The sequence below is a fragment of the Ranitomeya variabilis genome, chromosome 3 (genome assembly GCF_051348905.1).
Source record: "Ranitomeya variabilis isolate aRanVar5 chromosome 3, aRanVar5.hap1, whole genome shotgun sequence".
Taxonomy (NCBI): domain Eukaryota; kingdom Metazoa; phylum Chordata; class Amphibia; order Anura; family Dendrobatidae; genus Ranitomeya; species Ranitomeya variabilis.
This window is the reverse complement of record NC_135234.1, coordinates 690,872,922-690,896,654: the sequence shown is the minus strand read 5'-3', so window position 1 is coordinate 690,896,654 and position 23,733 is coordinate 690,872,922. Positions and strand designations below refer to the sequence as shown.

The 23,733-nt window shown below is 44.4% G+C and overlaps 1 protein-coding gene across 2 annotated transcripts in view; it reads right to left on the bottom strand.

The window, feature by feature from the left end:
- Window positions 1-1,229: 1,229 nt before the first annotated feature.
- Window positions 1,230-23,733, bottom strand: part of RNASEH2B (ribonuclease H2 subunit B) — a 37,905-nt gene continuing 15,401 nt past the window's right edge. Inside the window, exons 4-11 of one of the 2 annotated variants that reach the window (XM_077298102.1) lie at window positions 23,437-23,513; window positions 21,020-21,137; window positions 20,417-20,481; window positions 19,925-20,030; window positions 10,092-10,173; window positions 6,932-6,974; window positions 6,372-6,449; window positions 1,230-1,407 (exon numbers count right to left, since the gene is read on the bottom strand). In XM_077298102.1, coding sequence (XP_077154217.1) covers window positions 1,300-1,407; window positions 6,372-6,449; window positions 6,932-6,974; window positions 10,092-10,173; window positions 19,925-20,030; window positions 20,417-20,481; window positions 21,020-21,137; window positions 23,437-23,513 — 677 coding nt within the window. In that variant the 3' untranslated portion in view covers window positions 1,230-1,299. The remainder of the gene's footprint in view (window positions 1,408-6,371; window positions 6,450-6,931; window positions 6,975-10,091; window positions 10,174-19,924; window positions 20,031-20,416; window positions 20,482-21,019; window positions 21,138-23,436; window positions 23,514-23,733) is intronic. The other variant, XM_077298103.1, reaches the window with a different exon arrangement.

Here is a 23,733-nt window from a genome sequence, read left to right as displayed (position 1 = left end):
CTAATCTGCCGTTTGCCGGCAACCGCCTTTGGATAGATCAGGCGCTTCGCGCAATAAGAAATTTGAAAACGGCACTGACCAGGACCTGTGGTCACGTGACCGAAGCGCCTGATCTATCCAAAGGCGGTTGCCGGCAAACGGCAGATTAGCACCTGTAATCAGGTAAATGAAAAGACGCATGCGCAGAGTGGCATACAGCCAGACTACATGAAGGGAATAAATAACATTTAAATAAAAGGAAACAAAGAATGTTGCGGGGGAGCACTATGAACTACTGAATATATTATCTATAAAAGGGAATATTTGGAAGCTACTATCTGACCTATAGAGGGAAAAAAAGGGAAGTGATGACAGACGCCGCACCTTAGTACTGCCCACTTTTCTATATAATGGCAGCAAGTGCTGAACAGGAGAGAGACTTTTTACCCTCACATAGAGGAATCTTTCACATAGGGAGGTCGTATCTGTTACTGCAGAAAACCTCCATTAGCCTGGACAACTTCCCCTGATGAACCCCCTGAACAGGGGAGGAAACGCGTTGGGAAGGGAAGACCTGTTATCCAGGGAGGCTACATTTATCATGGGCACCACAACGTAGGCTCATACTTGGGAACTGCCCTTGTGAGGGCGGGAGTTTGTTGCAGAGGGCACGACAGGGAAAGTAGGCTCCATTCTCTCCCCCCCCTCGTTCTCCTTCTCTCCATATTTTGGTCTCACATATCCTGGCGCTATATGAACCCTTGGAGAACCAGAAGACAACATTTGGGTGACATTGTGCCATTTTATTAAGCGCACTGATAATCATGAGCACCTTATTATTTTGGTTGGTAATGGTTTTAAGTATGCATATTAAATGTTAAGTTTTAACTAATCTAGGAGCTGGCTATGCTGTGTTGCCTACTGACAGATGCCCTTTAAATGTTATAGTAAGCCAAATTCACATTTCCCTTTTTTCTACATCTTCCCTCAACTGAAATAGACAACTAGGGTGAACGAAAATGAGATGTTTAAACTTTTTATTTTAAAATACAGTTATATCTTTCTTAAAGGATGCTGCTTTTGCTGGGAATGGTGGAGGGTCCAATTTCAGTTTTTGCCAGTGTCTATTTGAAATGTAATCCACAGCGCCATTATAAGAAAGACATGACGCTAGTGTGATCAGTGCCTTAGTATAAATGCAAAAACTAGAACATATAAATCTCATTTCTTAATCCAAGTAAATAAACTACTTGTAACAAAACAATATTTTTTTTAATTAAATAAAAAGCATTGAATTTCCATATAACGATCTCATTCTTCTTATTTTGAGCTTTTGGCCTTTGGACTAAAAAAAGACGATATGTTTTTCATTCCACTTTTGTCCACTTTAGCGAGGGATTTCTGAGCTGCGGTCATCTTACTATTAGTCTGTGAATGGAAAACACAGTGAATACAGTTTACCCACATTAAGTATGTCGGGTCCATAAAACGCAGCATAAATTTCGGTTTGTCAATAAACAATACTAAACCTGACAACCAACTTGTTTCACAGCAGCACCTTCCCATTTGGTTTCCTACTGAAAATTAGATTTTTACATAACTAATGTGTAGTCACTATGCCTACTGGCCACTGCTCTGCAGCTGGCTCCTAGATTGCTGTCCAGGTCTGGTCATGTCCAGAAATGGCCCCTGCAAAGCTCTATGGTAAACCTGACCCACTGCCTCTCCTCCTTTTCCATGGTTGTGGAATGGACCATCATTGAGGAGGACAGTGCTGTGTCCACCCTGGGGCAGAGAAAGGCAGGGGAGGTGTAGTTTAGACCTTCCAAAATGTCCCTATACCTCTGCACCAAACATTTTGGACGTGAAGAGGATAGGGCTCCGATCTCAGAAACAGAAAAAGCAAAGTGGAGGCTACTTGGATGACTACACATTAGATAGATCAGATAAAAACTTAAAGGTACCTTCACACGAAACGACGCTGCAGCGATAGCGACAACGATGCCGATCGCTGCAGCGTCACTGTTTGATCGCTGGAGAGCTGTCACACAGACCGCTCTCCAGCGACCAACGATGCCGAGGTCCCTGGGTAACCAGGGTAAACATCGGGTTACTAAGCGCAGGGCCGCGCTTAGTAACCCGATGTTTACCCTGGTTACCAGCGTAAAATGTAAAAAAAACAAACAGCACATACTTACATTCGCGTCCCCCGGCGTCCGCTTCCTGCACTGACTGACTGACTGAGCGCCGGCAGTAGCAGGGCACAGCGGTGACGTCACCGCTGTGCTTTCACTTTCACTTTGCGGCGCTCAGTCAGTGTGGGAAGCAGACGGCGGGGGATGCGAATGTAAGTATGTACTGTTTGTTTTTTTTACATTTTACACTGGTAACCAGGGTAAACATCGGGTTACTAAGCGCGGCCCTGCGCTTAGTAACCTGATGTTTACCCTGGTTACCAGTGTAAAATATCGCTGGTATCGTTGCTTTTGCTGTCAAACACAACGATACACGGCGATCGGATGACCAAATAAAGTTCTGAACTTTATTCAGCGACCAGCAATATCACAGCAGGATCCTGATCGCTGCTGCGTGTCAGACTAAACGATATCGCTAGCCAGGATGCTGCAACGTCACGGATCGCTAGCGATATCGTTACAAAGTCGTTTCGTGTGAAGGTACCTTAAGACCAAATGTTTGGCTGGAGTAATGGAGCTCACTCCTAAAGTTTAACTATCCTGGTCTCTGAAGGAGATCCGTATGCACCTGCAGCCGGCTGACACGTTCAGGTCCAGGTAAAGTTCATTATCACCTGCCTGGTACTCAGTACAGATCTTCATGTATCTCTGAATCAGTTGGATCAGGTAAATAAAAGTTTGGAGGCTGTATTGTTGTGGATCCACCATTGTCAAAAAGTTGGATTTTTAGCTTTAGGCCGGGGTCACACTTGCGAGTGCAATGTGAGAAACTCGCCTCAACACCCGGGGCTGCCGCCAACACTCGGGATCGGAGCGTGCAGCTGCATGTATTTCTATGCAGCTGAACGCTCGAGCTGACGGCAGTGCAGGGTATTGAGGGGAGAGACTCATGCGAGTTTCTCAAATTGCACTCGCAAGTGTGACCACGGCCTTACTCAGAGGATCACTCCTAAGGATCAGCACATGTCCAAAAGGATCATATTGTTTGGATGTGACGCTCAATTACAGGGAACCCATCACCAAGTTCTCCTCTTCTGAACAGTTGCCACCATCTTATTATTTTTAGAATGAGCTTCTAAACCAGCGATGTGGAGTCGAGCCGGTGTATATTTTGGTGGAGTCGGTATAAAATAGACTGACTCCTAAATTATAGAATACATTGGGTACAGTAGTACAATGCAGGATGTGCTGTAAACGTTTTCATAAGAGTTTTGGGAAGTTGTGAAATGTCCTATAAATGTCTGTTCTGTTCCTGATCTGAAGATCTCGGCTGTTAGTGGAGATGAATCTGTGCTTCACTTTATGTACATGCTCAGTAGTGACCAGGGCTGTGGGGTCAGGGAAATTGGGGAATCTGAGGTTTTGTTTACCGACGCCACAGGCCTGTTCTAAACAAGTGTTTTATTACGTATCCTGAGCCTGGTGGACTTGAGAAAATAAAATAAAAAAAATAAATAAAAAAAACAACTTTAGACGGTAAGTAAATGAGGACCTAGCAGTCCAATGGGAGCACTGGACCATCCTCAGTTCCTGCAGTGAGCCTAATAATACAGGACTTCTGCCTTTCATTCATGTGGATGACATCTACGTCAGTCATGGGCAGATTATGACCACTGCTAGATCATGCAAAACATAACTTTTCTGCTACTCCTGCGTCCACAGTAGATATCGCCGCAGCATACTGGTGCTTCCTTGTGCTCAGCACTGGAGATCAATCGCCTGGATCATTTTCTGGCGCAGTGATTTCTAACACGGTGCAGACCAGCAAATAAAAAAGGTTGTGTGCGAAGTGGCTACTATTCACCAGCACTGGCCACACACAAAATAGCAAGTGAAATTGTAATTTTTAGCATCAGGTAACTAAAAAATGTAATATTTAAATTGTAAAATCCTCCAAAACCCTTTTTCTCTAGCTATAAGCCTTCATTCATACGTCCATTTTTCTCATACACAGAAATATTGACTGTTCTTCATCAGTATTTGGTCATTGCGTTACTTTTTACCACTAATGAAAAATAAACTGCATAGATTCTCCAACCCACTAAAATGTTAATCGCTGACAGCGCATGGATGGCAAAATGCCATCTTTGTGCCGCTTATAATCTTTTATGACCCATAGACTTGTATGGGTCTGTGAAGCATCTAGGGACGCTGTAACAGCTCAGTCGCCCCAATGGAATCTGGAGAGTGCTGGACTGTCGGTTTTGTGAGTGACATTTCAGTCATCCAATCTGATCCTAGGGTGTGCTGTCAGCATTTTGATTGACAGTCCTGCGGCTCAATCTGGTCTAGTCTGCGAGCGTTTCCCCAGGTGCCGCCCATCCTCAAATAGTGAAGTATATCGTGGCACTACTGTGTTGGTGCACAAGGTAGGTTCCCCAAACCAGTAGACATAAATAAAGTAAAGAAACTTGGCACTCAACTTGGTTATGTAGATAGTATTGAATATGCTTTTTTATTTCAAATAGCAGTCCCAGTATAAACGTTTCGGTCTGTCATAGACCTTCTTCAGTACAACCGACTGCTCAAGAGCTAAATATGTGAGATGTCTCAGGATATAACGTAGATCCTTGTATGTAGGAATACTTGTGGATCATAAAGAGGACTGGACTGGTCGCTCCGGTATAATTTAGGGGATAGTGTTGTTTATAGGTGGTACATTTTCATTAAGGTATAGCGTAGCTACTGGCAGTAATAGTATGCGGCAAGATTGTATATCTATTGTAGGTAGAGCAGGATTAGATAACCCTGTGAATAAAGGCTATACCATGTATAATGAGAGAGAGATTATAGCCGCAGGATGGAATATGCATCAGTAGTGTTTCGGTCCCCAGAATACTACGGAGTATGAGTGGGATGTGCCAAAAAAGGAAGCGTACCTAAGTGTTAAGTATAGTAACGCCACGCAACGCGGTATCCGCCGCTGGTTGCTCAACCAGAGCAACCAGCGGCGGATACCGCGTTGCGTGGCGTTACTATACTTAACACTTAGGTACGCTTCCTTTTTTGGCACGTCCCACTCATACTCCGTAGTATTCTGGGGACCGAAACACTACTGATGCATATTCCATCCTGCGGCTATAATCTCTCTCTCATTATACATGGTATAGCCTTTATTCACAGGGTTATCTAATCCTGCTCTACCTACAATAGATATACAATCTTGCCGCATACTATTACTGCCAGTAGCTACGCTATACCTTAATGAAAATGTACCACCTATAAACAACACTATCCCCTAAATTATACCGGAGCGACCAGTCCAGTCCTCTTTATGATCCACAAGTATTCCTACATACAAGGATCTACGTTATATCCTGAGACATCTCACATATTTAGCTCTTGAGCAGTCGGTTGTACTGAAGAAGGTCTATGACAGACCGAAACGTTTATACTGGGACTGCTATTTGAAATAAAAAAGCATATTCAATACTATCTACATAACCAAGTTGAGTGCCCATCCTCAAATGACTTACTTGGTATATAGTTGGCTTGCTGTGAACAGCAGATTTGTCAGTTGTAGCTTTGCTGTAGGTGTGTGTGTTTGCTTTGTGTCCAACTTCTGATTCTGTTTACGATGTTGGATTTGTTGTGACAATTCTAGTGGATTATCCCTTCTGCTTTGGATGCTCTCTGACTTCAGGTATCTGACCCCGGACTTTGCCTCTAACTATTAGTTTGTTGTACTCAGCTTACCCAGCGTCACACAGACTATAATGAATACATATTCTATTATTTTAAAAACAAAGATAGAACTTATATGTGATACAAAGACGTCTGAATGAGGCCTAAGTGGGAGAGTGCCTGACATTTCAGAAGTTTTCCATCAATGGAAATGCACTGGTTATGGTTTATATTTCTAGTTATATATTGAGCTATATAAAACTGATTTTTTTTCTCTCTCCAAACTTCATAAAACAAAACAATTTAATAAAATTCTAAATTCCATATGTTCCTGTATTTAACATTCTTACACACTGGGTATATAAACCTATTAATATAACACAAAAGGACCCCCACATTGGACAGACATAAGATAGGCAGTAAGAAGCAAAAGGACAATCACAGATAGAAAAGCGCCAGAACTATGCAAGGAAATAAACATAGCAGCCCAGATCTGGTGTAAGAAAAGTGTATTATACTTAAAATCTTCCAGTATTCGTTGGAAACTAGACGTTTTAGAGAAAACATGCCCACCTTTTTGCCTTTGTCATTTGAATTATATTTTGAGTAGTCCTCTTCGGCTTCCACGGGCTTGTCAGACACTTTCCTTTTCTGCAAATTTAGATGGGGGAACGTACTCAGTATATTTTTACATAAAGGTCCAGAAGGGGGGAAAAAATCCATGTGTTAAATTGACAACAAGATTGGACTAAGTTCTGGTCCACATCCGGGGAATGAGTACATTCAGCAATCAGAAAAACTAAACATATGAAGAAATTTCACAAAAATGTAAGTTTCTCTGCAAAAATATTCAGGAGGCCGTGTATTTAAGATGCATCCAACGTCATGAATAAAGAGGAATCCACCGACCAGAGAGGCTTGTCAGACATCTTCCTGCTCACATTCCCCTCCCGCTTCCCAGTTTATCCATTGCCAACTAAATGCAAACTAGTTTTAGGAGTTATACTATTAAAACCCAAAACAAAACTTCGGCATAAAAAGGTATTACTGCAAATTATTAGGAAAGAGTTAGTTCTGATTAATGGAAATGCAAGCAGCAGCAAAGCAAGAAGGTGCTGTGCACAAGTAGTTACCTTTGTTGGTGGCTCTGGGGTTGGACTGGAGACATCTGGCAGACTGAAAAACACAAGGACATAAGAAGTGAGGATCAATACCTTATTAACCTTGTGAACAGTGGCTGATTTGTCAAAAAATTAAAGGGAACCGTCACCCCCAAAATCGAAGGTGAGGTAAGCCCACCGGCATCAGGGGCTTATCTACAGCATTCTGTAATGCTGTAGATAAGCCCCCCGATGTATCCTGAAAGATGAGAAAAAGAGGTTAGATTATACTCACCTGGGCGGGCGGTCCGATCCAATGGGCGTCGCGGTCCGGGGCCTCCCATCTTCTTAGGATGACGTCCTCTTCTTGTCTTCACGCTGCGGCTCCGGGACAGGCGTACTTTGTCCTGTTGAGGGCAGAGCAAAGTACTGCACTGTGCAGGCGCCGGGCCTCTCTGACCTTTTTTCTCAACAGGACAGACAAAGTACGCCTGTCCCGATGCCGCAGCGTGAAGACAAGAAGAGGACATCATTATAAGAAGATGGGAGGCCCCGGACCAGACCGCGACGCCCATCTTACCGGACCGCGACGCCCATCTTACCGGACCGCGACGCCCATCTTACCAGACCGTGACGCCCATCGGATCGGACCGCGACGCCTATCGGACCAAAACTGCAGCGGGTCCGCCCCTGGGTGAGTATAATCTAACCTCTTTTTCTCATCTTTCAGGTTACATCGGGGGCTTATCTACAGCATTACAGAATGCTGTAGATGAGCCCCTGATGCCGGTGGGCTTAGCGCACCTTCGATTTTGGGGGTGACAGGTTCCCTTTAAGGGCTGTCTCAGTGTTGAACAGGAGGGCACCGCTCTCCCGCTTCCCGGATTTTTCATATCAATTTTTTATTCCCCGATTATATGCAGGGAGTTGAACCATGTGTTACCCAGTAATGTCTTATCTTGCTTGTACCCTCTGAATTGTAAAGTGATGTGGAATAGGTTGACGCTATAGAAGTAATATTTTTTTTATTTAACAATAATCTTGCTATTTTCACACTGGCCACTGGGGATTTTCTTAGGCTATGTGCATACTTTGCGGCGTCCCTCTGCGGGTTCTCCCGCAGCGGATTTGATAAATCTGCAGGGCAAAACCGCTGCGGTTATCCCGGCAGATTTATCGCGGTTTGTTTTGCGGTTTCCGCTGCGGGTTTACTCCTATACTATTGATGCTGCATATGCAGCAATATGCAGCATCAATAGTAATGTTAAAAATAATAAAACATGGTTATATACTCACCCTCTGACGTCCCGATCTCCCCGGCGCTGCACGCGGCGGTCCGGTTCCAAAGATGCTGTGCGAGAAGGACCTTCGTGACGTCACAGTCATGTGACCGCGACGTCACCGCAGGCCCTGCTCGCACACCAACCCTGATACTGGACGGCCGCGTGCAGCGCTGAGAGGTGAGTATATCATTATTTTTTATTTTAATTCTTTTTTTTTTACACAAATATGGTTCCCAGGGCCTGGAGGAGAGTCTCCTCTCCTCCACCCTGGGTACCATCTGCACATGATCCGCTTACTTCCCGCATCGTGGGCACAGCCCCATGCGGGAAGTTAGCGGATCAATGCATTCCTATAGGTGCAGAATCGCAGCGATTCTGCACAAAGAAGTGACATGCTGCGGAATGTAAACCGCTGCGTTTCTGCGCGGTTTTTCCCGCAGCATGTGCACAGCGGTTTGCGGTTTCCATAGGGTTTACATGTAAATGTAAACGCTATGGAAACTGCTGCGGACCCGCAGCATCAAAATCGCCGCGGATCCGCGGTAAAACCCGCAAAGTGTGAACATGGCCTTAGACTCTTAGTACTTGTCCTTTCAGGAAGAGTTTTCAGAAATGTTCATCAGAGACAGGATTACAATGTCAGACCAATACCTCTATACACAGCTGGTAACACAGGATTCAGTACTCACAAAAGCTGATGACACAGCTCCCCCTCTCCCCTTCAAAATGACATTTGCACATGCTCATAAGGTGCTTCAATACAAAGCACAGGATCAGGATCTGACCATTGCTGCTAATATACATGTCTTTACACCTGAAACAACAGGAAAATTAAAGTCTAAAAAAAGCCCCAGTGCCTGGTGGGAAAGTTGTATGATTCCTATTTTTAATACAGATATGTTTGCAAAATGTAAAAAATGTCCTCTTAAAGGATTTTTTCAACAATTTTTTATGTTGAACTGAACTGGACACACTATGCAGCAGTAGCTGCAGAGTACAATAAAACTTGCTTTTAATTTTGCCTCGCCATTGTGGAGATATTAGTAATCAAAGTATTTGGCACTTAATGAGATTAAGAAAAATTAAAAGGGTATTCCCATCTCCAAGATCCTATCCCAATATATAGTAGGTGGAAAATTAATAATATTAGCAAATACCTCCAGATAGAAATGTAGTATAGTTTTTCTGATTCATTATGTCTCTTTCCTCATGTGCAGGCATTGCAGGACATTAGGTAGCCATGGTTACGACCACTGATAAAGTGACAGCTGCTAGTGGTCATAACCATGGATACCCAAGGTCCTGCAATGCCTGCACATAAGGAAAAAGACAGTGAATAGTATGCACCTGTACACACCTGTTGTCTGCTTGGAAGTGATAGTCAGTCTTGTTAGTACCATTACCATAGGGTGTCCAGTTTAACAAAAAATTGTGAGCATAGTGTTTTGGAATAATTCAAAGGTGTCCAACTACCATTTTAGAGGTGATATTAGGATAAACCGGTGAGCTGAAATTATTTGGTACAATGTGCTTCAATGCTTTAAAAATAGCAGCTAACTTGTTAGTCCAATTTAGCAAAGTCTGCGTATTACAGGAGGATCTTGCTGCAGATTCACCGCGGGCTATAATGTAATGTTGGCACGATTAAATAAGGCAAGTCAGTCATACTAACAGTTTCTATTCCTTACATAAAACAAGCAAAACAGAGGTACTGTGTGTGAGAAAAAAAACACCTTGATAAGATAGAGGGTCATCTATTAAATAATGCAATAAAAATAATAAATAATAATAATAAATAATGCAAAAAAAAAAGGTTTTGTGAACATTGATTACAGAACCTTGTTCCTAGGGGAGCAGCACTCATACACACTGTTCTTTACATTGATGCCAGAAGCAGCATGTCACCTTACTTTAAATGTGCAGACAGCTCGCTGCGAAGATCTTCGGGAATATATTCTGAAATCAGTCCATGAGCATACCGCACATAGTCCTCTGGAAAAAAGGGTAGGAAATGTTCAAGGAGACAAAACTAAAATGATACAAGTAGTTTCTATGTGAAGCTCCTATACATGAAGTACGAGCTCAAAGGAGATGTCCCATCTGGCATATTTAAAGAAGCCCTCGTCCTCCTCCCATCAAAGTTTTTATCCTCTTAATATATTGCAGCCATCATATTATACAGCATGGTGCACTTACAATTGCACATTTTGCCTTTCTACCCAATTCTTCTCTTTTCTCTACTCTATGTAGAAAAAAAGAAGTCTTTTGTCCCTGCAGAAATCATTCCTCTCCAACTCCTGACCCAGCTTCTCCCGCCTTCCCCTGCCGGGGACTTTTGCAGTGACTGATGAGTCACACAAGGACTGACGAGTCATACAGGGACTGGACACCTGTTCCTACATAGAGCTTAGAAGGATTCAGCTAGTCAGTTTTTAAATTACATGACATCATAGACCTAATGGAAAAAGAGAAGAATTATCTGGGTAGAAAGGCAAAATGAGCAATTGTAAGTACACCGTGCTATATAATATGATGACAGCAATATATGAAGAGAATAAAAATGTTGATGGGAGGAGGACGAGTGCTTCTTTAAGACATGTATATAGCATATGCCATAAATGTCTGATAGTTGCAGTTCTCACCACTGGGACCTTCCACCTGGACAAGAGGGTCCTGGTGCACATTCTGTGAAACAAAAAGTAGTCTGTGCTCACGCAGCTCTCTACATTAATTTCTATGGAAGCACCCAAAATTGCTGAGCGAGTGTGATGTGTCCCATATGGAACCACCTCTGTATAAGGTTGTATGCTTATTTATTCAGATCTATAATCTTGTGGGGAATACAAAAAGAGGAAAATCTTTCCACCATTGATCTCGTGCACCCGCCCTCCCTTATCACCTATACATGGCTGTACACACAAGCAAAGAGAAACCAGAGTGGAGATCAAAAGGACCCCCTCCATTTTATGGTGGCAGGTATGTAATGATATTGCGATCCTTCTTCATCAATACATTTTTGCCTCTGCACAGTCAAAGCGTCAGCTACAATGATGTATGAAAAGTGCAAGATTCAAAAAAATGTGAAGAAAAATACGAAAGTCTTCAGATTAAAATCTTGCTCTACGGTCAATAGCTTGGACCGTTCTACATTTCTTCTACTTAGCTGAAGAAGCCATGGAGCTTTTACACCAGGAATTAACCTAAGGAGCCTTCCCCACCTTAGCGTGACCTGGCATTCTTACACAGGGTGGATTGGAACAGTGCAAACATAACAGGATCCAGTTTATGAAGCCTCGGGGAATCTCAGACCAGTGAGAAGAGTTTTAGATAATATTTGCTGAATTGACACAAATGCCTGATTATATAACCGAGCAGATGTCTCGTTATATATTTTGTTTTACCTGCAAACAATGAAACAAAGGATCTAGTAACAAAACAAAAACCTACCAATATGGATTTTCAGTGCCATTCTTAAAGGGAGACAATCATCAGAAAGTGACCTATTGGTTAAATCAGGTTTTTGGGGGGCACTTTTTATTTACATAGCTCAATTTTTATTAAAAAAAAACAAAAAACCCTGAAACCTGCAATTTTCATATTGACCAGTTAAGGCTTTTTTGGACTCCTGCTTTTGCTTCAGGAAATAACACATGTACATTAGCCACAATTATAGAACCTCAACTCAATCTTTTTTGTATTGAAGCATCTAATGAGCATGTGAAAAGGTTATTATGAAGAGAGTGGGAGCTTTATTAATTGCCCTTACACCAGACACATTCTTCCTGCTTTCTACAGGTCTTTTCAGCAGTCTCATTCTGATCACAGACAGGATTGCAATAACAGATAACACCTCTATACACAGCTGTTAACATAGGATCCACCATTCACTATAGATGATGTCACAGATCTCCTCCTCCCCCTTCCTTCACAATGACATTTGTCCTAAGGAGAGCATGCTCATTACATGATTCAACACAACTATGTAGGGTCTATTACTGCTAATATCCATGTTGCTTTACTGTTAGAACAGCAAGTATTAGTCCAGTAATAGGCCTCGGGGCAGAATTTAAATGATGGGTCATTTTTTGATGACCGTTCCCTTAATTAACAAGAAACTTATAGATTAAAACTCCCAAAAATGTAACCAGGGTTGTGGAGTCGGAGTCGTGGCGTCTCTGCCCATTTTGGTGGAGTCAGAGTGGGTATAAAATGGACGGGGTCTTAAAATATATAATGCATTGGGTACAGTAGTACAATGCAGGATGTGCTGTAAATGATTTCATAAGAATTGGGGAAGTTATGAAATGTCTGTTCCTGATCTCAGCTATTAGTGGAGATGAATCTGTGCTGCACTTTAAAGGGCCACTGTCACCCATACCCCCCCCCCCCGAGGCATTTTTAACTAAAAGAGCCACCTTGTGCAGCAGTAATGCTGCATTCTGACAAGGTGGCTCTTTTAGTTCTGTGTGCTGTAACTGCAGAAAAGTCGTAGTTACTCACCGATAACGGTGTTTCTCGGAGCCCATGACAGCACTACCAGAGAGAGGGGATCCGCCCTTCAGGGACAGGAAACCTACAGGATAAAAGGGCGGAACCTCTCCCCTGCATCAGTTTGTTTATAGAGCATCGGAGGTCCTCCAGGTTAGTCACAACAACAAAAAATTTACAATTTTATCACATTGCTTAACAAGTAAACATCGTGTCTATATGGAAAAAACACTTCACACAAAATAATGTGCTCACCGCACACGTGATGAGGGGGGGAACAAGCAGGTGCTGTCATGGGCTCTTAGAAACACCGTTATCGGTGAGTAACTATGACTTTTTCAGTCGCCCATGACAGCACTACCAGAGAGAATTTCAGAGATCATTGCTTAGGGAGGGACCACAGCCTGCAGAACCCTTCTTCCGAAGGTTAGGTCAGATGAAGAGGCTAGGTCTAAGCGGTAGTGTCTGAAAAAGGTTGAAGGTGATGACCAGGTGGCCGCATTACAAATTTGATCTAATGGTACCTCCGACCTTTCGGCCCTCGTAGAGTGGGCCTTCAGTCCCTGTGGAACAGCGTTTCCGGTGGATGAGTACGCCAAGGCTATTGCGTCTGTTACCCATCGAGCAATAGTGCCCTTAGAAGCTTTGAGTCCTTTTCTGGGCCCCTGGAAGCAGATAATTTGAAGGTATTGGACTAGACACCTTTTCACATCTAGTGTGTGGAATTTCTCTTCTTTCTTATTTCTAGGGTCTGGACAGAAAGAAGGAATGATTATTTCCTGAGATCTATGGAATGTGGACGCAACTTTTGGCAAATAGGCAGGGTCTGTTTTTAGTATAACCTTATCGTCCAGGACTTGTGTAAAGGGAGGGTTTGCAGATAAGGCTTGGAGGTCACTTATCCTACGGGCCGATGTCAGGGCTATTAGGAGGGCCGTTTTAAGTGAAAGAATCTTAAGGGGTAGCGACTCTATAGGCTCGAATGGGGATTCTGTTAAACCTGACAATACTAAGTTCAAATTCCAGGATGGTAACCTACGTATAGTTATGGGTTTAGACCTTGCAGCTGCTCTGACAAACCATACTACCCAAGGGTTGGCTGCTATGTTTTCACAGTATAATGCTCCTAGAGCTGCTATTTGTATCTTTAATGTACTTACTGAAAGGCCTAGGTCTAACCCCTTTTGTAGAAACTCTTGTATTTCAGCAACTGGAACCCCATCCTGCAACCTTACCCCAGAAGAAGATAGAAACTTTTTCCAGGTTTTACCGTAAATTTTTGTGGTCACAGGTTTTCTACTTTTCATTTGAGTAGACACTAGTTTGTCAGAAAAACCTCTTTCCCTCAATAGTGACCTCTCAAATTCCACGCTGTCAGATGGAGATTCTCTGACTGAGGGTGGAACACCGGTCCCTGAGACAGGAGGTCCGGAAGATCCGGAAGGACCCAGGGATCGGTGATCGATAGCATCCTCAGCCATGAGAACCAGGCTCTCTTGAGCCAGAAGGGGGCTATTAAGATGAGTCTGGATCTGTCCTGCCTGATCTTCCGTAGGACTGCTGGAATGAGAATAGTGGGGGGAAATGCATACGCAAGTGTTTGTGTCCAGGGAATTGTGAATGCATCCACAGCCTGAGGGTTCCCCCTGGAATCTAGGGAACAGAAGGTTTCTACTTTCCTGTTGTGGACATTGGCAAAGAGGTCTATCACATGGATTCCCCATAGATCTGCGATTTTGTTGAAGATACCCTGATTTAGAGACCACTCTCCCTGTTTTAATTGGGTACGACTCAGGAAGTCCGCTTTCTGGTTTTCTACCCCTTTTATGTGTAGGGCCGATAGGGAAAGGAAGTTGTTTTGAACCAAGCTGAAAATTTCGGAGGTGGTTTTCATTAATGTTTGGGATCTGGTTTCCCCCCTGGTGGTTTAAGTAAGCTACCACTACTCTGTTGTCCGAGAATACTCGGACATGATGTCCTTGTAGCTCGTCTAGAAAGAACAGTAACGCATGATTTACCGCTTTCAGTTCTTTTTGATTTGAGGAAGACTTGAGTTCCTGATTTGTCCATAACCCCTGAGTGACTCTGTTGTCCAGGTGAGCCCCCCACCCTGTGGGACTTGCGTCTGTGGTAACTATCTGAGACGCCTCTATCACCCAGGGAACCCCTTTTGATAAGTTGCTGGGATTTAACCACCAAGCTAGGGAACGAATAGTAGGTAAACCTAGAGTCATGCGATCCTCTAACCGCCCCCCCCCCCCCCCCCCAGTAGTTTCTGGTTTCTTAAAATGTCCCACTGGAGTGGTCTTGTGTGGAGCTGTGCCCACTGAACTGCCAGGAGACAAGCAGAGAGGGAGCCGAGCAATGACATCGCCTTTCTTAGGGTCATGGTAGGGTTTGCACGTGCTTCCGATACCAAGTGGATTATCTTTTGCTTTTTCTTGTGTGGAAGGTAACACATTTGAGAATTTGAGTCCAAGGTGAGACCCAAAAATTCTTGAACCCTGGTTGGTTCCAGCTTTGACATTTGGAGGTTCACTAGCCAGCCCAATTTTTTTTAAAACATCTATGACTCTGTCGCATTGCTGACGGCAGAGCTCGGCTGAATTGCTTACAATCAGAAAGTCGTCTAGATATGGAATAATCAAGACGTTTTCCTCTCTCAGATGCGCCATCATCTCCGCTATCAGCTTGGTGAAGACGCGGGGTGCAATTGATATGCCAAAGGGAAGAGCCCTGTATTGATATTCCCTTGTCTGTCCTTCCATGACTACCGCCAGTCTAAGGAATTTGAGAGGTCTTGTGGATGGGGACGTGATAGTTCTAGATCTCAGCGACGCGTATTATCATAAAAGTTTGGAAACAGATTTTTTATCGTTGACTTTATTGACTCCATTTTGAATCTTCGGTTTTTTACATAAGTATTCAACTTCCGTAAGTTTATTATGGTCCGGAAGGTTCCGTCTGGTTTGGGAACCAGGAACAATGGAGAGTAAAATCCCTTCCCTCTCTCCAGAGGGGGGACCTCTTGGATGACAGCTTTGTCTATTAGTTTTACGATTTCTAGTTCCAGAGCTTCTTGTTGTAGAGGAGACGATCTCAGCGGTGTTACCACAGTTTCGTGGGGGTAAGGATAGAAAATCTATGTGAAGCCCTTCTCGCATCAATTTTAATATCCAAGGGCTGGTTGAAATTTTCTCTAAAAAAACTTCCTATTCCGAAAGGGCCGCTTATTATATGTTGGAGCCAGAATGGGAAACCTTTTCTTTTTATCACCTGCTTTCTGCAGGATATCGTCCAGAGTCTCTCCAAAAAGAAACTTGCCCTCACATGGGATGGAACAAAGTTTTTGCTTAGTTTGTAAGTCCCCCGGCCAGCTCTTGAACCATAAAGTTCTACGCGCTGCATTTGAAAGGGCTGCAGATTTAGACGCTAATTTAATTGAGTCGGCCGAAGAATCTGCCAAGAATGCCGCGGCTCCTCTAATCATAGGGATAGACTCTAAGATTTTATTTCTGGGGACCCCATCCCTGAGCTGTTTCTCTAGGTTATCAACCCAGATCATTAAAGACCGTGACGTGCAGGCTGCCGCTATGGTAGGCCTTAAGCATCCTCCTGCCGACTCCCAGGCCCCTTTAAGGAAAGTATCTGCTCTCTTATCGAGAGGATCTTTCAGGTTTCCCATGTCCTCGAATGGTAAGGCGAACTTTTTCGAGGCTTTAGCCACCGCAACGTCTAGTTTGGGGGCTTTATCCCATGAGACAGAAGCCTCATCTTCAAAAGGGTATTTTCTTTTAATAGAGGGAACCGATGCATTTTTCCTTTCCGGTTTCTCCCACTCCTTTTTAATTAATGCTTGTATATTTTCATTAAGGGGGAACACTTTACGCTTTTTCTGGGATAGCCCCCCAAACATAATGTCCTGCACAGTCTTGTCAGGACGAGGGTCCAGCACCCCCATTGTTGATCTTACCGCCTTAACAAGGCTATCAACCTCATCTAGGGGGAAACAATGACGACCTCCACTCTCATTATCCGAAGAAGAAAATGAGGAATCTTGTGTATCTGAGTTCTTAGGGTACCGTCACACTCAGCGACGCTGAAGCGATATAGACAACGAGCCGATCGCTGCAGCGTCGCTGTTTAGGTCGCTGGGGAGCTGTCACACAGACAGCTCTCTCCAGCGACCAATGATCAGGGGAACGACTTCGGCATCGTTGAAACTGTCTTCAACGATGCCGAAGTTCCCCTGCAGCACCAGGGTAAACATCGGGTTATTAAGTGCAGGGCCGCCCTTAGTAACCCGATATTTACCCTGGTTACCATTGTAAAAGTAAAAAAAAACACTACATACTCACCTTCTGATGTCTGTCGCGTCCCCCGCCGGCGGCTTCCCTGCACTGAATGTGTCAGCGGCGCCGGCAGTAACAGCGGTGACGTCACCGCTGTGCTCTGCTTTACGGCCGGCCGGCGCTGACACATTCAGTGCAGGGAAGCCACCGGCGGGGGACGTGACAGACATCAGAAGGTGAGTATGTAGTGGGTTTTTTTACTTTTACAATAGTAACCAGGGTAAATATCGGGTTACTAAGCACGGCCCTGCGTTTAGTAACCCGATATTTACCCTGGTTACCATTGTAAAACATTGCAGGCATCGTTGCTTTTGCTGTCAAACACAACGATACACACCGACCTAACGACTAAATAAGGTGCTGGCCTTCTAGCTCCGACCAACGATATCACAGCGGGATCCAGATCGCTGCTGCGTGTCAAACACAACGATATCGCTATCCAGGACGCTGCAACGTCACGGATCGTTGTCGTTCTCGTTGGAAAGTTGTTCAGTGTGAAGGTACCTTTACTCTCGGAGCTGGAAGGGTCAGAATTTTCAAAAGGAATAGGTTGTTTCCTACTAGCACTCTTCCCACTTTTAAGGGAGTTAAACACAGTCTCGACCTCCGATTTAATTACAGATCGTAATTCGGAGGCGAAGTTTGGGGTCTCCTCACAGAGGACTTGTTCTATACAGGAGTTATAGCGCTTCTTATCCCACGTCTGTGGCAGAGCTTTTTCACATAAAGGGCAGGTTCTATTTTTCATCTTCCCCGTTCTCTTCCTTGCCTAAGATAAATGGAGAAGGGGAACCCCAATTACAAAAAAGTGAACTTTCACGAAGATTACTCACCAATCTGACGCAGCCACAGGTACTGGTTCTGTAGGAGGGGTAGGATCTTGAAGTGTGAGATCTGTGGATGGTAGCTGATTCACCACGCTGGAGTTCTTGCTTTGTTGCGTGGAATGGCTACTGGACCGAGAACTCCGGGTGCCAACAGAAGTTCGCTTCTTCTGTGCATCCGGCTTCGGTCGTTGATGGTGGTGCTGCTGCTGCTGTGGCGGCGGCTGGAGCTGCTGATCGCCGTCTTCCATGGTATTACCTTGGGACGGCATGCAGCAAGGAGTCTCCATGTCCACCTTCTTTTAAGCAAGGCGCTCATTTTAGCCCCTCCCCTGTGGCTGCATCATTGAGGAAGCGTTAATTTCATTTTTTTTTTTTATAGAAAAACTCTACTGCGCATGCGCGCGCAGTCAGGGACCCGGAAATGAAGCAATCCGGTTCCGGGGCAGAGCTATCTTGGTACACCTTAGTTACAGCAGCCTCCTCACCACTTCCGGTGCGGCGCCATCTTGGAACGCCGGCGTCCTGTGCGCAGGCGAATGCCGGGAGCCCCAAACTCCTATCCGGAGTGGCGGCTGCGCTTCCCCCCGCTCACGCTCCGGACCCATCGGTCGTAGCCGTGGCGGCCTCGGATACCGCACCAGCCGTGGCAGGGGCCTCCCTGCTGCCAGGACTCGGACTGGCCAGTTCCGGATTCTTCAGTCGGCTCCTTCACGGTTCCGGTCTCCTCAGGTACCGTCCTAGAAGGTTCCCCGTCAGGGACAGGAAACCAAACTGATGCAGGGGAGAGGTACCGCCCTTTTATCCTGTAGGTTTCCTGTCCCTGAAGGGCGGATCCCCTCAGTTTTATAATTTGTTCAAAATACCTTGTCTTCAGTCAAGGAGGCAGGCCTTTCCCCCCTGCAGCAGACGCCACACAGCCGTCACTCACATCTTCTTGGCGCCGGGCACCGCCTCCTCACCGCTGTTTTGAAATGATGCGGCGCCTGCGCCCTTTTCTCCTGCCTTGGGCAGGCGCAGTGAGCGCTGGCCGTCTGTCCTCTGTGCGTACGTACGCCCTGCCTGTGAATCCCATTGCATTGCGTGTCTAAGCCTCTCACCCTCTCCCACCGCCTGCTACAGCGTGTGCATCCTCAGGTGATCCCTCCTCTGTGCAATCGCCTGGAACCTTGTCAAATCCTCACAGCTGGTGTGTGTGTGTGTGTAGCAGGCGGTGGGAGAGGGTGAGAGGCTTAGACACGCAGTGCGCATGCCCAGGAATCCCAGCCCCGTAGTATGAATAAATCATAAGACACTGCGGGGCTGGGATTCACAGGCAGGGCGTACGTACGCACAGAGGACAGACGGCCAGCGCTCACTGCGCCTGCCCAAGGCAGGAGAAAAGAGCGCAGGTGCCGCATCATTTCAAAACAACGATGAGGAGGCGGCGCCCGGCGCCAAGAAGATGTGAGTGACGGCTGTGTGGCGTCTAAAGCAGGGGGGAAAGACCTGCCTCCAGGACTGAAGACAAAGTATTTTGGACAAATTATAAAACTGATTATTTCGGCAGTTACAGCACCCAGAACTAAAAGAGCCACCTTGTCAGAATGCAGCATTAGTGCTGCACAAGGTGGCTCTTTTAGTTAAAAACGCCTGGGGGGGTGGGGGGCTTTTGGGGGTTGATGACAGGTTCCCTTTAAGTACATGCTCAGTAGTGACCAGTGCTGTGGAGTCGTACTTGAGATGAATCTGTGCTGCACTATATGCACATGCTCAGTAGTGACCAGTGCTGTGGAGTAGTAGTGGAGATGAATCTGTGCTGCACTATATGCACATGCTCAGTAGTGACCAGTGCTGTGGAGTAGTAGTGGAGATGAATCTGTGCTGCACTTTATGTACATTCTCAGTAGTGACCAGTGTTGTGAAAATTGAGGAGTCGGAGGTTTGGCTTACTGACTCCACAGCCCTGAATGTAACGCTAAAAATCTATCAGCGTAACACAATGTATACTGTGTCACTTTCTGTGCACCTCCATTCAGGAACACTAGATGTGTCATTCTACAAAACCTCAGTAAGGACATGATGGAAACCGTCACGCACCTTCCTTTATGTCAGATTCTTGTTTAATCCGAATGTAGTTGGCAGACTGCACGCTTCCCCCCACACATACGTCACTGGCCTTTAGTACTTTAACAGTCTGATCAACCTAAAGAAACAGAATTCCAGATTAATGCACAGAAAATGGTCACTGCGCTGAGAATATGCTTAAAATTCACATTACTTGGAAATTCCAGAATGATTATTGAAAGACCTTCCTTGCAAGAAAGTGGAAAAAGGCCCCTGATACACATTAGACTAAAGTTGGTCAAGCCCACCGATACAGGGATAGATAATATTAAAGGCACTGTTTGCTCTCTGTTAAGGGCAGAGCAAAGTCCTGTAATGCACTGGACTAGTTATGAGCGAGCGTGTTTGGATAACGTGTTATATGAGCATGCTTGGCTGCTAACAGTGTCCAGCGTGCTCGAAAAACCTGATGACAGGGCTCCTTTAAGTCAGAATTTAACTTTAAAAAAAAAAAAAAAAAGTCACCTTTTTCTTCAGCCATGAAAGTGTCTTTTCTTTGCTGTACCTGTAAAATTTCTTGCTGCCAATTTCTAGTAAAAATAATCAAATCAAAAAGGATTATTCTTAGTTTGGAGTGAAGGGTGATTGTGCAGAAATCCATGTACAGTAGATGGCAAACATAATAGCAGCATCATCTCTATACTCCAGTGCTTCCTACAGGTCCGGAGCTGCACTCAGACATGACGCTCTGTGTAACAATATGCAGAAAACACTGCGGCTACATCAAATCATGGTTAAAAGAAGCAGATTTGCGAAGAACAGCAGCGCTTCTAACTACATTGTACATAATTATTGCATTTTTGTGTGTATATTGTACAAACAAATGCCAGAAAGGCGACATGTGTAAGTATTTCCAGTGTATAGAATTTCCCTTAGAGAAAAAAAAATATTGTAAAACAGCAAAAAAAAAATTATTTTTTTTTTTCTTTTTTTTTGCAAATGACCAGAAACAAAAACTGGCACGTGGCACATGCTTGTGGTTCAGACTTAAGTGCGAAGCAACTTTGGGATTCAGATTTTTAGATGCACATTTCGATGACTTGGTAAATTAGCTTTAGATGCCGTTACCTTTTTCTTCTGTGACATGATGGAGTGATTGTGCTACCTGCGTGCACTGCAGCAACAAGTTACATGATGGAAAGTCTTCATCGACCACGATCTGTTCTGCAGGCTGAAATTTTCCTTGCTTTGAAAAAAAAAAAAAAAAAAAAAAAATCAATCATAAAAATGTCATTATTATTATCAGGGCTGTGGAGTCGGAGTCGAGTTGTCGGAGCCCATTTTGGTGGAGTCGGAGGTTTGGCTTACTGACTTCACAGCCCTGATTATTATGTAGTTAATACAGGACATCTCACCAGTTACAGTAGGCAGGACTGGCCTTTTGCAGAGGAAAACAATAGGAGTAAACTCTGGTTTCCAACATCCCAAGCCAGATTGTAATACGCGCCTGCCCAACATCTCTCCTGACCCGAACTGGCTGCCTGATATACCACCATGAGGCAGTCAGATTAGGAGACATATGGGTCAGGTACTGTATATCAGGAATGTGTGAATTTGGCCTCCTCTACAAGTAAAATGTGCTTCTTCTTCACCATGGCCAGGAATATTTTATAGAGGATAGAGTAGCACACATACAACGGCATTAGCCAGTCATCCAGCAACTATCTATATGTGTAAAGCAGTGTAGTCTGTAAGGGGGCATGGAGTACAGGGGGATACAGCTGAATAAAGGGATGAGGTTCAGAAGAATAATGGTGACCATTTGTTAAATGTCACAGGCGTAAGTAAAAAAAATTGCGTTTTTAAATTAATCCTTACACCATAGATATTGGGAATGATTGTGTTTGACTGATAGAGCGCGAGAAAAGATTTGGAGAGTCAGATTATGGAGGAAGCTAATCTTGGTACAGCACTGGCACCAGAGCACACAGATGAAGGAAAACATAGAAGCTGGCGCAGCATTTTAACACTTTGTGGGTAAGAAAAATACATTTCAATTTCATTTTAAAAGAAGCCTTCCCATTAACCTGTGTATATAGTGTAGTGTACGTGTTAATATACTCGCCTGTCGGCGCCTTCTCCGATGTCCAGAGCTGCTCCGCTCCTCTTCTCAGTGACGTCACCACTCAGACTCTCGGGATCGATCTGTGCGTGAGCCGGAAGTCTCTTTTACAATGTAGAGCTATGGGGCCTCGCTGTGACCCTTCATAGACTTACATTGTAAAAGCTACTTACGGGTCAAGATGAGCTCAGTGTGACCCGGAGAGTATAAAGAGTGGTGACGTCACTGATAGAGTGGAGCAGCGCTGGACACCGGAGAAGGCAGCAGTATGCGACTATAGTATCACACTGACTCTCCACTACGTAAAATACACACAGATTTAGAAGTGCGAAAGAGGACTTCTTTAAAGAGGTTTTCCCATTACTAATTGAACCCCTTTTCATTTGTCCTAACACTTTCTAGGACACTTTTAGTAGCTGCCTTGCTCCTGCGAGCTCATCTCCCTGTGGGTCAGATCGTCTTCTGTTTTGATTCTGGCTCCGCTACTCCCGGTTTGGGGACCGGAATCGGATGAACAGAGCAGGGCACCTCACTGGTAGGGGCAGGCCTACGTCTCGGTGAGTGACAGCAGTCCGAGCATGCATGCCCAGATGAGGCTTCACTCTCCTCCCTGCCCAAGTACTGTTTTGGAGTGACGTCCGTTCAGCTGACAAGAGCTGCGATGTGCTGACTGATCATTAGAAAGTATATCACAGGGCTTGTCAGCTGAAGGGACAGCTACATCTTATCAGTGCACCGAGCGGCTCTGAACTAGCGCTATCAAAATTCTTTGGTTTCTAGACATTAACAGACACAGGGAACAGCTGTGGAGAATCAGTGCTGGACATGGGGAGGAGGAGTAAAGCACAGTTTGTATTACTAAAGTTGTGCCTGGTGACAGGGTTTTTCTGATACTAAAACATCCCTTTACGTTAAAGCAATGAAGATGTGAATGAACATATAAGTGGTCCACCATACAAGATAAAATTTAGACAAGTCAGCCATAACAAGAAGAAGGTTTTCAGTTTTCCTTGTTGAAACTACTCCTTTAATAACTTACGTATTTCCAACTAAAAGTTCCTAAATTTGTTCTCCTAGTTCCTATTTGTGCGTGCGCGGCTTATATGTAGCAGCCCAGGATGAGCCCATGTTCATACAGACTGGTATACAGCTGTATGATGTGTGAGTATAAAAACATCCCAATTCAGTCCTGTGATCCCAGTATAGCAGTGATATCATAAATCAAGAATTGGTGGACATGTACAGAACAAGTGATGCCTCTGGCCATGGCAATATGCACCAATCATATTTCAGGGGCCCATGGTGAAATGAAAGCACCAAGTGGCTATTACTCCATTTTCCTTTCCACCAACATTCACATGGCTAATAATAAAGCATAAGCCTTTTTTCGTTTTGCTAAAAATTCAGCTGGACGACACTGTACCTCTTTGTCAGCTTTGATCAGATAGTACAACACCAAATACAGAGGATCCACTGGGGTTGCATACAGTAATCTGCCATCTAGAAATGAACACAAGTCAAAATTGCTTAAGAAAATTATTGCAAATAATAAACTAGAAAAATTATACTTTGATTAGTCATTTTACATCAGAATATGAAAAAAAATGTCCCAACGGGCTCAAGCATACAAAAACTAAGAAAACTCGACTTTTCTTTCCCTATAGATCTTAGATTCTCAATCTGTCCCACATACACTCCAATAAGGAAGACCGTGGATCAC